The 15,416-nt window shown below is 36.3% G+C and overlaps 1 protein-coding gene across 4 annotated transcripts in view; it reads left to right on the top strand.

Moving 5' to 3' along the window:
- The window catches only part of LOC150101336 (mitochondrial 2-oxodicarboxylate carrier), a 223,235-nt gene that overhangs the window by 135,996 nt on the left and 71,823 nt on the right, over positions 1 to 15,416 (top strand). For all 4 annotated transcript variants that reach the window (XM_090400214.1, XM_090400216.1, XM_090400217.1 and 1 more), the window contains exon 6: positions 1,957 to 2,121. In XM_090400214.1, coding sequence (XP_090256340.1) covers positions 1,957 to 2,121 — 165 coding nt within the window. The remainder of the gene's footprint in view (positions 1 to 1,956; positions 2,122 to 15,416) is intronic.

Below are 15,416 nucleotides of genomic sequence, written 5' to 3'. Positions count from 1 at the left end.
CTGTTTTGTTGTTATTGTTTAACTGGTATGTTAATGATATTAGAGAAGGTTTAAAAGAGTACGTGCAGTTGTTTGGATGCAAAGTTAGGGACGGCTGTAAGGAGAAGATATTGTGGCTTTATAATAGGACTTGAATAGTTTGAGTGAGTGAGCAAGTAGAATGCAGTTCAATGTCGCAAAGTGTAAGGTTTTAAAATTTGAGAAGCAGATGGGATGGATAGTATAAAACTGGTGAGGGTACAAAGGTGGAGGAAATAAGAAATATGTGGATAATGGTCAATAAGGATTAAAAATTTAGAGGTCACATTGCTAAAACTCAGAGGACATCTGGATTATGTAGAATCTAGAACATATATCATTCTGCATTATATATAATCTGGAAACTCTACTCTAGAGACCAAACATGGAACATTTTCAAGCCACCTTGGGCATCCAATAAATGGGCCATCATCTTACACTGGCCCATATTTCATTCTCATTGTAAAGACATTCACAAAAATTCATGTCCAAGGCAGATCAGACCACACTTAGACTATTGTTCTCCAGGATTTGAAGCGTATAAATTAACTGTGGAAAGGGTACAGAGGCAGATAACAAAGATGGTTTCAGGACTATACAATGTTAGTTATGAGGATCGACTGAGGGAATGTGGATTGCAGAGTTAGGTAGATAGAAGAAGGAGAGGTGATATGATTGAGACTTGTTGAGAGGTAGTTACAGGGTTGACACTGGGGAGTTCTTTCGCTTGGTGGAACAGCAGGAAGAAGCGATGACAAGGGGGGCCATCCCTAAAAGTTGGAAAAGGAAGCTGTGAGCAAGCGGGTGAGGAGTGGTTTCTTTGCATGAAGGGTGTTGAACCATGGAATGCATTGTCTGATAGTGGTGAGAGCAAGAACGGTCAATGAGTTCAAGGAATGGTATGATAGCCTTTATGTTTTCTAGGAAGGACCTCCCACGATGAGTCTTTTGACTCCATGGAGGCCTGAATAATAATAATAATAACATCCACGTAAAAATAAAGTAATAAGAGGAGATGTTTAGGCTTTCTTGTATTTGCCCATGAAAAGGCTATTATATTTATTTTCTTTACTTTTAAAATTTCAAAACAATTTTTTTTTAGTTTTCATTTTATTGTTATCTTAATGTGAAACTTCCACCCACAGAAAGTTGGAAGTCTGGTACGCATTAGTACTGTGGGTAAAGTAAAGGTTAGATAATCTTGAAACCTTCCTCTAGAGATCTAACATGAATCTTCTTTTTCAAGTTGCTTCAGGTTTCTATAAAGTAGAGTGGCAGTCTCAAACTACGTAATGAAATTCACCTGTTACCTAAAGACATTCACAAGCATCTTGCCCAGAGTGGGATTTGAATCCACAGGCTGGAGGACAGAAGTGTTACTGGACAAACCAGGCTAGCCAACATAAAGGAAGATGAAATTTTATATGAGTAGTGTAGAATGGGGTACTTTTTGATACCATGAATGAGGTTGTAAGGTATAAACCATTTCTGTGAAGAAAATAAATATAAAAAATTAGCTTGACTTGCAGAAAGCACCTCTCTCCCTGTCAAACAATTTATAGGTTGAGTTGAAGAACTTTATTAGATTAGCCAGTGAAATATAAGCAGGCAACACTCGGTTATGGCCTGTTAGTGGAAGATATAGCTTGAGAGTTTAAGACTTTGAATGCTACCAAAGAGTAGTCTGATCAGCTGTTAATATTAGGGATAAACATGCCTTTTGTTACCAAGCTATGATTTATAAACATTTGGATGCTAGTACTTGTAGTTGTATATTTTTATACATACATATATATGACAGTTTATAAGGCAGTAAACTGGAATACTATATAAATAATTACTTGAGTCAAAAACAATGTTTCCTTTTACTTGCATGATTTTTTTAGGTTTTAGGTGTGTTTATGGTATATGATTATTCATATTGTTTTCTTTACTAAGCAACCAAGCAGTTTTGCTATAGCAAGAGAAATTGCCAACACCAAAGGATATGGTGTTGATGGATTGAACAAAGGTATAACAGCTACACTAGGTCGTCATGGTGTCTTCAACATGGTATACTTCAGTTTTTATTTTAACATAAAAGGCTTAATGCCTGAAATCGAGGTAAGAGTTATTAAAAAGTACAATATTGATTATTTACTTTAATTATAAAATGAATAGTTTTGGCTTTGAAATAATGCTGGATTTAATATCCACTTGATTTTTATAAAGTTTCTAATGTTTTTTTTAATTACTCAAATTATTTTCTAATGCTTCATCACACATTCAATGCATATCATTTCTGCAAAATTATTAATGGAGCATCAGAAAATAATTAGCATAAGTTTGATTCAAAAGTGAGTGTCAGAAGTGATTGTGTGCATGTGTATAGAGAGAGAGAGAGAAAAAGAGAGCTAAATGATGATAGGCATGAAAATGTGACTGAATGTTGACAAAATTGTTATTGTAAGTAAAGTGGAGAGAGAGAAAAAGAGAGCTAAATGATGATAGGCATGAAAATGTGACTGAATGTTGACAAAGTTGTTATTGTAAGTAAAGTGGTGGAAGTGAGCAAGGGTGCACATGGTTAGAGTCTTTGCAGGAATACAACAGTGGAAAATGAAGAGAATGACCAAATGGTGATGAAAGAGACAGCAGACTCCTGTGAAGTCCTTCACAGGACAAAACATGAGCTTCTATATCGTGTTTTGTCCTGTTGGAGAAATGTCTGCTGAGTGGTACGGCAAGGCAAAAGAGGGGGGGGAGAGTGACGAGAGAAGAGAAAGCAGAGCATGAGAGAGCAAAAGAGAGACAGAGGTAAGGAGAAAGTTTTGTATGGGCACACCATGATAAGGATAAGAGGAGTTCTTTAGGAGTGTGTGATGAAATCGTATTTCCTTGGGGAAATATTGATGTTAGTGATGCTGATAGGATGCAGAGAAGGAAAATGAGTGAGATGATTATTTTGGCAAGTACAAATGAGCTGGCAGGTAACAAGGGTGGTATGTGAGTAGATGTGAAAAAAAAAAAAAGCAAATAAGAAGGGTGAAAGAATAATAGTGATTGCCAGTCTGCTGTGGACATTATGATATGGGTGAGCTAAGAAGAAGAAGGGCCATGATTGCAGACAAGTCAATATATAGGCTGTATAGTAGGAATGGTGCAAAGAAAGTTTGAGGATATGTACAGAAATTGTTCAATGGCTGTTAGAACTTGTACAATCAAATTTACTTTGGAGAAAGAATCATCAGGAGCAATATCTTTTTTTTTTCAGGCATGAATCTGATGGCTTGCATTCAGCTTTTGCATACTGCAGACCAACTTTTACAGATCACTATATTCCTATCTCATCTGCACACCATCTATCACATATATACAGAACTATAAATCCTTGATACTAAGAGTATAGCACATAATATTTGCTGCTCCAAAGTATCTTTAACAGAATTGATCAGTGTTTAATAAGAACTGGTCAGCAGGTCGCTGGTCAGTGTTTTTCTTTGAATCAAGAGGTGATTGCAGCTGCAGATCTTACTGAGAACCACTACAGGGTTCACTAAAGAGATGGGATAATGGCGCTTTATAGGTTGAGCATCACAGGAATACATGTATTAGTCTTAAGGGAGATTATGTTGAAAAATAAAAATAATTTTGAAATTATAAATTCATTTTTTCATTGTTAGGCTGAGAACTTTTCAGACCATCCTCGTATAGCACATAATATTTGCTGCTCCAAAGTATCTTTAACAGGAATTAGAAGGTATCAAGTAGACAGTATCAAGTAGTTAAATGGCTATAACCCAAAAATTACATATAAAATGATTGACAGTTTCTCTTAACACTCTTCAAAGAAGAATTTAAGAGTGATGACTCACTTAGGTTGGAAGGAAAGCATTTGAAGCTAGATAAAATTATGGATAGGTGGCGACATAAAAGAATGGCCAAGGGAGAGTGGAGGAGTCACATCTGAGAAGTAGTATCACCAATGCTTGTTATAGATCCAGAAATGAACTACTTTTTTCTTTTCTTTTCTTTTTGTACAAATTCCAGTAGCATCAGAAATAAGGAGAACAAAATTGTTGTATTGATTGAGTGCATTTACCCAAAAATGGTGGAGTAAGTGAGACATGGTTGCATGAGGACTATATCCTGATGGAAATTAAGATGGAGGAGTTCATGTGAAGAAAAAAAAGATGGGGGATCGGGAAGTGCTGTTGATGATAGCAGAGGAGCCATACCCATGTAAAGTGAAGATGCAAGAGGAGAAAGTGGCAGCAGTTTTGAGGCTGTATAATACGAGGTAGGGGGGGGGAATATTTAGTTGAATATTGCTATAAACTTGACAATTTGGAAAGCAATATCAAGAAAATGTCTGGATAGAGTCAAGGAAATATATAGGCAAATTAGTTTACTAAATAAGAAGAGATTATTATGTGTGATTTCATCTGTGGTACTAGAGACTGGCATGAAGAGAGAGCATCTGTGGGAAAAAATAATAAATTTCTGGAGTTTTTTGTGGGACAGCTACCACAAGCAATAAGTAAAGAGGGATGTGAGAATCAAGGATCTTGGTTCTGATCATTTCATCAGGGTGATATTACTATACATGGGGTGTCAAGTTTTTCTCCAGTTGGTGAGAGTAACTATGAAGTAATTACCTGGGTGGTGGGCAGCCATATGAGGACTTCTTTGAGAAAGGAATATATGTGGAACTACAAGGTTGGTGATTATGAAAAGCTCTAGAAGAAGCTTACAATTGTATCATGGAAGGAGGAGGAGGAGCCTACTTAAGAACTGTCTGGCAGAGGCAATGTCTAAATATATTCCAAGGGTAAGTAAGGGGATTAAATAAGGTAGGCATGACTGAATGAAGAGGTTCAGCATGCAATCTGGAAGAATAAGATACACTTTGTATTATGGAGGTAGCATAAGATCAGTGGTATTAATCAGTTGCATGAGAAGCACAAAGAGTAGGCGAGGAATAAATTAAAGATACCAAGAAATTATGTACTTGGTTTAATCCTTTATTTAAGTGTAAGCAAACAAAGTTTGTGCCTGAAGTATTTTCAGGACTGGAGCAACTCGTGGAAAGGTGGTATGACTTCACATCACTTGCCTTAGTATCCCATAATGTAAAGCACATATCTTTACGGGTATGTATAATGTTATGCATTATGGGAAGGGTCACTACCCATGTATAGCATTATACATATCTGCAAGGATATGTGCTTTGCATTAAGGGATACCAAGGCAAGTGATGTGAAGTCATACCACCTTTCCACGAGTTGCTCCAGTCCTGAAAATACTTCAGGCGCAAACTTTGTTTGCTTACACTTGGATAAAGGATTAAACCAAGTGCACAATTTCTTGGTATCTTTAGTTTATAGTATAACCAAGTGGAAAAATTTTCAACAAGTAGGCGAGGAAAACAAATCACTTGATAAAGTGTAGACCATTTTTCTACTTGGTTACAATGTGAAATATAATAGAGAAGAAATTATATTTATGTTTAAATACTTTACCCAAGTGTAAGCAATGTGATGTATTTTCAGAACTGGGTTATTTGTAATTAGAGGCTGTTGATTTAACATCAGTTGCCTCAATATCTAATGCACAGCACTTTCTTTTAGTCATCTACAGTTGAAATTTTTTTTAATTGATCATACTATAAATTAAAGATGCCAACAAATTATATACTCAATTTCACTTTGTTTGCTTAGATATAGGATAAAATCTTTTTAATTTTTTAAAATCATTTGAATAAATAAAATAAAACCTAAATAAAGGATGAAATCGAGAATATAATTTCATGGCAGATTTAATTTATAGTATAAACTAGTGAAAACACATTCAACATCTATTTCTAATGCAGAGTATTTTAGTAATAAGGTGTGACACCTTTTGGCTACTTGTATATGGAAATATGACTAGTGCATTACTTCAACTTTGGTATCACTTCTAGGTCTAACTCCCACTGATGAGACCTCAATAAAATCTCCACTGATGAGATCTAGGTTTTTGGCAAGATAAGTATTTTGGTTTTCTTTTGTTTGTTTTTCACTTTAATTTATTTTATTGGTGCTAGTGGTGGTTTTGTCCCCACTAGCACTGGTTCCTTTTAATAAATATTAGGATTGCTGATAGTGCAGTTATTATCTGCATTATGGGATTACTTTTAGCAGTCTCACTGCTGTCATTTATAGTAGCTCAAACAAACATTTGCTGGTGGTGGTGTAGAATTATTTCTGTATCACGGAATTATTTTCTTGTCTTATGACTGAAAGTTTTTTTTTTTCTTCCAATTAAATACAGAGGTTATAGTCTTTTTCCGAATTGAGATAATGGTACCAATTTCTCCAAGGATGCAAACTCTAGGAATTGAAATTCCCAGATGTGAAGAAGCGAGACAGGTAACTAAGGTTTTAAAAGAGACAGTCAGTGCAAATAACATTTATTCTTTCACCCAAAAGGGAAATATTTAATTATAGTTAAAGATGTGGAAACAAGGGACAAACTATTACAGGGTTTTACTTTTGAAGGCACCCCAGTTATTCCTGTAATGGTTGGGAGCCAGGCAAAAACAGTAAAAATTGAAAGATTTCCGATGGAATATATAGAGAATAGTAATGAAATTCTTATACATACATTTTCGAAATGAGGTAAGATTAGTAATATACAAAAGGGTTTGTCAAGTGAAGATCAAAATTAGTTTTCTGGTGATGTCACCTTCACAATGGATATGAAGGCGCCTGTACCAAATTTTGTCAACATCGGTACAACCTGAGTTATGGTAAACTATCCCGGAGTATAACGTCAATGCCTGTGTTGCAGTTTATATGATCACTTAGGTGGTATAAGTATATCTTATACCACCTGTCCCAAATCTAAATGCTTCAACTGCATGGAGATAGGACATATCGCTAATCAGTGCCTCAAACCCTGTCAGAAATGCGAAAATTCTGAAAACGGCGTCAACACCTGTACTTTTAGAACTTTTGCGGAAAGAGAGGGAGCTCCTGTAGAGCCAATTAGAACACCATATATATCAGAGAGGCATAATGAAGAGTTCCCAAATCTTCCAATTCAGTCTAGCTGAGACAACGCTAAGCAAACTACACTTTGTAAAATCACAAAAAGTGCGCTACCAAATCAGTTAGAAATTAGCCACAAAATTCCAGATCAGCAGTAGCCACTTTCCCAGTCAAATATAGATGGAACAACACCAGTTGAAATTACCAATAATGAACCTAAAATAACAACTGAACAGGAACACATTGAAATGCAAAAAAAAAAAAAAAAAACTGTTCTACAAGGAGAAACTGAAGAAGAAACAGAAAAGCAAGTAAGACAACTGAAAGAACTTAATATGCAGACAAGATCATCAAAAAAGAAAGATGAATTTAAAAAAAAAAATTGAAGATAAACAAAAAAAAATTTAAAAAAAAGAACTACAATGAAAAGAAAAAGAAGTAATAAAAAATGTAAAGAATGAGAAAGCTGTGGATCATCAAATAAACTCTTCAGGCTCAGAAGAGTTTATGGATTATAAAGAACCAACTCATGCTAATAAAAAGAAAGCAAGAGATACAATTAAAGAAAATATAATAAAGTTTATTGATTCAAAGTACAGTTATCATCTACATGAAAAGAAAATAACTAGCTTTCAAAATCATGAATGATAGGCATGAAATTGAAATAATGGAAAGCAACAGTAAAAAACTGGAAAACAGTTTACAAGAAGCAGGCTACACAATTGCTCCTTCATAGATTGAGGACTTCATCAGGTTCATCCAAAATCTAGAAGTTAAAGACTTACCACTGATACTTCAGTAATCATAGCATCTCCTTTTAGCATTGCCTCATTAAATGTATGAGGATTCCTTAGGCAAATTAAACAAGAAACTATATGAAAACGTATGCTACGCCATAATATCAGGTTTTTGTTTCTCCAAGAAACATACTTCTGCAGATATAAAGATATAACAAAAAAGTTTAGCAGATAGATATCCACTTCTTTCTTATTGGAGCTTTGGAAGATTTAACAGGGCTGGAGTAGGAGTTCTTATTCTTGACCCCCCCCCCCTTCCTCCTCCTCGGGTCATTCTCTAATATCCAAATGGATGCAGAAGGGAGAATCTTGACAATAGATTGGAAATACTGTAGATGTGTAATAATGTTTATAAATGTTTATGCTCTATCCAATGGAATAGTTGGACAAAAATTCTTCTAGGAATTGCAGCCATATTTATATGCTGCCCACTACATCATTGCAGTTAGAGACTGGAATTGTATTGAAAACCCCACATTAGACAAAATAGGAGGAAACTCCAGGAGTGGAAAAGTGGGATATGCACATTTAAAAACATGTCTCTACAATGCTCAACTAGTAGATATATGGAGGATATGCAATCCTAACCTTTAGGCTTCTACATATAATTACTTCAGGACACAGCACTGGAGCACAGCATTATACATGAATCAAGGTATTGGTGAATCAAGGTGAATATATGAATCAAGGATCGAATTTATATCTCTTCTTCCCTTATAAATAGGATAATTCAGATAAAACATCTTAACATCAACATGTCAGGTTATAATCCAGTTAAGTTCCACTGCATGGAAAAAGTAGAGATCAGTTCTGGACCGTGGAGACTTCCAACAAATTTTCCGTTGATCTTTTCAACTAAATTCCAGCCCCTCTGTTCAACTTGGAGTAATGTTACCTGGATACCCTGGTTACCTGGTATGCAATTATCCAAGCAAGAGGAATCTTGCTTGGATAATTGCATATGGCCGTTCTCCATTTGATGGTATTTTTCAATACCTTCAAATGGAGATACTTTAAGATCGGAGATTCAATCTGTGACATCTGTTACCAATTGGAAACAGTAGAACATGCATTCTACAGCTGCCCTCTTGCCTTGTATATTTGGAACAGATTATGTAATGCGTTGGGCATTTCATTACTTACAACAGAACAAGTTTTCTTTTGCAGTACCCACCACCTGTCAGCAATGGGAAGAGAATTTTGATTTTTATAATTAATGAATTAAAATACCATTTATGGAAGGTTAGAAAGAAACATGGATTTAAAAACCAGCAATATGACATCCAAATGCTTTATAATAATGTATTGAGGAAATTTTATTGTCAGTCCAATAATTTTTGTACTTAGAAAGAAGCATTCTAGGAGATATTAAATTTTTGACTAGGTGGTGTAGACCACCCATGGTATGCAATATTCATCAGGGTGAGATAAAATTCTGTCTATTTTTGTTACGAGAGGCTTTTAAATAGTTCCATCATCATAATTCAATGTGGTCTTATAGCCAATTGCAGGGATGTCTGGAGAACAATCCTGGGCAGAGAAGCTTTAGTTTTAATTTGTCTTTTGGTCATTCATCTATATGAGATTTGTGAGAAAGTAAAACTGATAGCTTTTGGCTATATGATGATAAAAAAGAAACTCAGGCCTTCTCTCTCATACTATCTGTCTTTTCTTTCTTCTAATACTATCAGGCTCTCTTGCTAGGTGGTGCAAGAGAGCCTGATATCTAGCCCTATGATGAGGTCTTCATCGGGCTAGAGTAGTTTGTATAGGACCCCTTTAGTTTTTCACCTCAATAAAGGTTGACTCCCACTGATTTGCTGAAGTTGATGCTTTCCCTGAGATATGTGTGCTCTGCTCAGTGGTTTGGGTGGGCCTGCCATTGGATAGAGTCACTGCTGAGGGTTCTTCTCAGTGGTGTGGTGGGCCTCTCACTGAGTAGAACTACCGACCGCTGAGTTAAATGATCCTTCGGGTCACTAATTGTTTGGTAAAAGAAGCATTCTAGGAGATATTAAATTTTTGACTAGGTGGTGTAGACCACTCATATTATGCAATATTCACCAGGGTGAGATATTAAGTGAAGGGGTATTCCTGCACTTAAACATACCTCAATAAAGGTTTGAAACTAGTCTGGGTATTAGCCTCTCCCATAATGCATAGCATTATACATGTTCATAAGGATATGTGGATTGCAATATAGGATACTAAGGTAACTAATGTGAATTCATTAGCCTTTATATACAAGTACCCTAGTCATGAAGTGTCTTCACATACAAGCTTTGTTGGCTTACACTTGGATAAAGGATAATATCAAGAATATGTTTCTTGGCATCTTTAATTTATAGTCATGTACAGTATTTTGCTATGTAGGCTTTCTGGGAGTATAGTGATTCTGCTCAGTGGTAGGTTTCTGCCTCTCACTGGATGGGACCAGTGCTGTGTCCTGAAGTAATTGATGTTAGCAGTGATGAGGTTAGGAGTGATCTTTAAGGGTACTCAGAGTTTTTAGAGATGACTCCCTTGCACTTTAATAGGAGATTGAAACCAGTTCTGGGTAGTGAACCTTCCCATAATTCATAGCAATACACATGTTCAAAAGTATGCCTTGCATTATAAAACCTTGAAGTAATCAATGTGAAGTCAACAGCCTTGTTCTAAAAGCATTCAAAGTGTATTATTTTTTTTGCATAATTTACTATTTTTTTTTTCATTTTTTATCATCTCATTCACTGTCACATTATTGATCATGGGTGGCTGCCAGCAAATTTATTAAAGCAGTTTTATTTCCAGCTATCTGGAAATAAAACTTCTGCATCTGAAATCCTTAATTTGAACACCACAGCATTCCATTTTTTTAAAAAAAATTACAAAAACTTGCAGTTTTATTTGTCTGTTTTGTTTAAAATTCATAACGTAAACCATTAACCTTGCCCTATATATTCACCTTTTATTAATGCATATTTTTAAGGTTTCACTAGCCTGACAGCTGTTTCAAACTGGTTCTCTTCAGAAACTAGGCAGAAACCTTAAGAGAGCAAAAACTCTCATTCAGTATACTAAGGAAATCAAATGTCAATGAAATGAAATGAAAATTATTAATTTTAATAATTTTTTAATTAAAGTGCAGTTATAAAATAATTGCACCTTTCTCAGAATAAAATTTCATTAACAAAATAAACCAGTAATTATACACACCAAAATTAAAGTTGGCACAATCTAATTAAATACTGTAGGACATCTATATACTTGCAGTATATAGTACACAAGACATACGTAATAGACAATCTATTACTTAAAAAAAAAAAAAAATTGTACTTTTCTCACAGTAAAAATTTCATTCACGAAATAAACTGGTAATTATAAACACAAAAATTAAAATAACACAATTTAATTAAATGCTGAAGTGCATCTCATTCTTCCAATACCTTTACCCTTAAAGTAGTTGTGCAAATGTAATATAATATTGTCATAAGTTTATTTTCACAGTTCACAACATGAATTAGCTTAGTGTGATTAAATGCTTGAATTTATTTATTTATTTATTCGTATGGCATGAATATCAAAACATGCAGTACAATACACTTTAATAACATATAAAATTAAAAGTCAAAAGTCATTTTAAAAACCAATAAAATTACAAGGTTACATCCATATTGGTCAGATAGTTCATAGCTTCGGGTGTAGCACTTAAAAAGTCCAATTTGTCTCCTGAATATGCTCTGAGATAACACTGAGTCACAATATGGTTCACAGTTTGTCTCTGAGCTCCACAATCACAATGCGGGGATGGTCGTTTACCCCATTTAAAAAGCATGTCTTCAGCCTGACTCATGTTTTTGTGTCGAATGGCAATTACAGTGTCATCAGCATAACAGAACTTGCGTGAGATGGTAGCAGGCAAGTCATATGTGTATAGGTTATAAAGTAAGGGTGCCAATACTGACCCTTGTGGAAGACCATTATTAAGTTTTCGTTGTCGGGACATTTTATTTCCTAATATAACTTGAAAGAAATGTTCAGTGAGCATGGAGGAAATTAAGTGTGCAGTCCGTTTACATGGGACAATGCTAAGAAATTTGTATATAAGACCTTCACGCCATACTGTATCATAGGCTGCTGTTAGGTCCAAGAAGACAGCTGATGTTTTTTCTTGCTTCTGAAATCCAGCTTCTATGTATGATGTTAAAGTGAGCACTTGATCACAGCAACCACGTTTTTCTCTAAAACCAGCTTGCTCAATCGGGACATGCTGCATAATTGGTGTGGACAATCTGTTGTACAGAAGGCGCTCTAACATTTTATAGGTGCAACTCAATAAAGCAATAGGTCTGTAACTTTTTGCCTCCTGGGGTAGTTTTCCAGGTTTAAGAATAGCAACTATTTTTGACTTCTTAAACTGGCTAGGTAGTCAGCCAGTCAATAATATATCAGAAAAGAATTCACAGAGCCATTTTATAGTATTTGGCCCGCTATTAATCAGAAATTCAGGATGGACACCGTCGAAGCCTGGGACCTTGCCTGCTTTGATATCTTTTACGACGGCTTTTCCTTCATCTATAGTGAAGATTGAGGCATATTGTGAGAAAGCAGGGGCATTTATTTTTAAAGCTCTAAGTTCTTTCTTAACTTTCTTGGTATGTTCACGATCCCTAGGTGCTCTTGACATATTAACGATTTGATTAGCTATTTTCTCAGGGGAGATGATTGTGCTGTTTCTTTTAGGTAGATTAGTTGCGGATAGTTGTTGGAGAAGATTCCAAGCTTTTCTACTTGATCATTTGAAGTCAAGGTTTTCAACCGTATCAATCTATTTTGTTTTTCGAGATGAGTTCAGGCTATGTAGTAATGTAAATGCTTGAAACTTTTGCATAATGGAAATGCTTTTTAATGTAAATAGGAGGCAAACACCATTACATACAAAGCCCATCAAATAATACTTGAACCTCACTCAGTATTTGCATTCACCACAATGTCAGGCAAAGCATTCCACTCACCAACCACTCTCCATGCAAAGAACCCACTCCTTATGCCCCTAGTCACCCCCTCCTTATACAACTTCCAGGTATGTCTCTTGTTCTTTCTCCAATGCTACAAAAAATTTCTTCCACATTAATCATCTAGTAACAACCCTTCACCAACTTCAATGTCTCAAACATATCCCCTCGCTTCCTTCTGTTTACAAGGCTTTGCAAACTGCACTCTCAATGTGTCCTCATATCCCAGTTATGACCTTAAACAGTCTTTTCTAGATCCTTTCCAACATATTGTCATCACCATGAAAACCAGGAGACCAAATCTGTGCACAATAATCCATATGAGGCTGGTCATTGACTTATACAATGGAACCAGAACCTATTTATTTCTCCAAGTTAAGGTCCTCCTATTATTTTCATAATCTGATGTGATGTCTTCACAGCTTGTGCAGTGTGATCACTGAATTTCAGATCCTTGTTCACCACCACTCCAAGTTCTTTTATCTTCTCAACTTCCTCCAAAATTTCCCCACCAAGTGTATACTTTGCATTCATTTGTTGCCTACCAAATTTCAGAATCTTATGCTTGGCTATGTTGAATTGACAGGTCCATACTGTTGTCTGCTCATACAATCTATTCAAGTCTTCCTGTAAGGCCACAAAATCTGCATAATTCCTCATCACTCTTCTGGTTTTGCATCATCTCCAGACAGTTGTATATCACCTGTTAAACCTATCCCAATATCATAAATATACAAATTAAATAACAATGGCCCCAAAACTGACACTTGTGTCATACCACTAGTAACTATTTTCTTTCAAGATAGTGCTTTCTCCCATATACAAGTTGTATATCATGCAATCCCATCTGCTTCAGTTCAGTCACCAACTTGTGGTGTAGCAATCTATCAAAAGCCTTTGCACAATCTAAATATACTACTGCATATGCATCTCCCTTGTCCAATACATTTATCACCTTGTTATAGTACATAAGAAAGTTTGACACAAAAGCTATGGGACTGGATGGTATTTCACCACAAGTTTTGGAGAATGTGTTAGGGAACTGACAGTGCCTTTGACCTGGCTTTTCAATGAAAGTCTGGCTGCGGGAAAGGTGCCCATGGAATAGAAGGAAGGTGAGATAGTGGCATTGCATAAGGGCAATATAAGGGCAATATCAAGCAGACTGGAAGTGTCTAAATATAGGCCAGTTTGTGTGTCATTGGTAGTTAGTAAGATCTTGGAGAAAGTAGTGAGGGACCGTATACAGCATTGGACAGATGAGGGTAATGTTATCTGTGAGAGTCAACATGGATTTGTGAAGGGGTGCTCTTGTTTTAGCAATATGCTAGCCTTTTATAATAAAGTTACAAGAGCATTAGATGAGGGAAAGGCATATACTCCCATTTTCCTAGACTTAGCAAAGGCATTTTACAGGGTGCCACATGATAAGCTGATATTCAAGTTGCAGCACATGGGTTTTGATGTCAGATTGGTCAACTGAATTCAGGATTGGCTGTCCGATAGGTATCAGAGAATTGTGATGGCAGAGCAATATCAAAGAGGCAGAAGGTTACAAGTGGGATCCCACAGGGCTCAGAACTGGGACCTATATTGTTTAACCTTTATATCAATGACATTGTCCGTGGGCAAGGGGATATTCAATTGTTTGCGGATGATACGAAGCTGGGAAGGGTTATTAGTAATAGTGCAGATGTGGTAGCCCTGCAAGAGGATTGGAATAAGCTAGATAGATGGGCAAATGAATGGGATGTCAGTTTAATGCAGCAGTCTTGAGGTTTGGGACACATCGATGGGGTGCTGCATACTCTATGGGAGGAGTTAAACTGGAGGAAGTAGGGGAGACAAGAGATCTGGGACTGATGATTGATAGAAACCTGAAATTTAGGGGACATATTTCAAAGGTAGTGAAGGTAACACAGAGGATTGCTGCAATAATGAGAAGGATATTGACCTGCAGTGATAAAAGGGTTATCATTCTGTTGTATAAGACTCTCATCAGACCACACTTAGACTATTGTTCTCAGATCTGGTTCCCAGGATTTGAAGGGGATAAATTAACTGTGGAAAGGGTGCAGAGGCAGATAACAAAGATGGTTTCAGGACTGTACAATGTTAGTTATGAGTATCGGCTGAGGGAGTGTGGACTGCAGAGTTTGGTGGATAGAAGAAGGAGAGGTAATATGATTGAGACTTTTAAACTGTTGAGAGGTGGTTACAGGGTTGACACTGGGGAGCTCTTTTGCTTGGTTGAACAGCAGGAGGGAGTCATGACAAGGGGGCCATCCCTGGAAGTTACGAAAGGAAACTGTCGGAAAGAGGGTGAGGAGTGGTTTCTTTGCATGGAGGGTGGTTGAACCATGCAATGCATTGCCTGATGGAGTGGTGGGAGCGAGAATGGTCAATGCGTTTAAGGAGTGGTATGATAGACTTTGTGTTTCCTAGGAGGGACCTCCCTCGATGAGTCTTGATAGACTTGTGTTTCTTAGAAAGGACCTCCCACGATGAGTCTTTTGACTCCGTGGAGGCCTGAATAATAATAATAATAATAACAAACCAATGCTGACAAGCATAAAGAATACCACTGTTATCAA

The sequence above is a fragment of the Typopeltis vanoorti genome, chromosome 11 (genome assembly GCF_054136105.1).
Source record: "Typopeltis vanoorti isolate ZY-2024b chromosome 11, IOZ_Tvanoo_1.0, whole genome shotgun sequence".
Taxonomy (NCBI): Eukaryota; Metazoa; Arthropoda; class Arachnida; order Uropygi; family Thelyphonidae; genus Typopeltis; species Typopeltis vanoorti.
The sequence above is the reverse complement of the archived record's forward strand: the minus strand, read 5'-3'. Positions and strand labels throughout refer to the sequence as shown.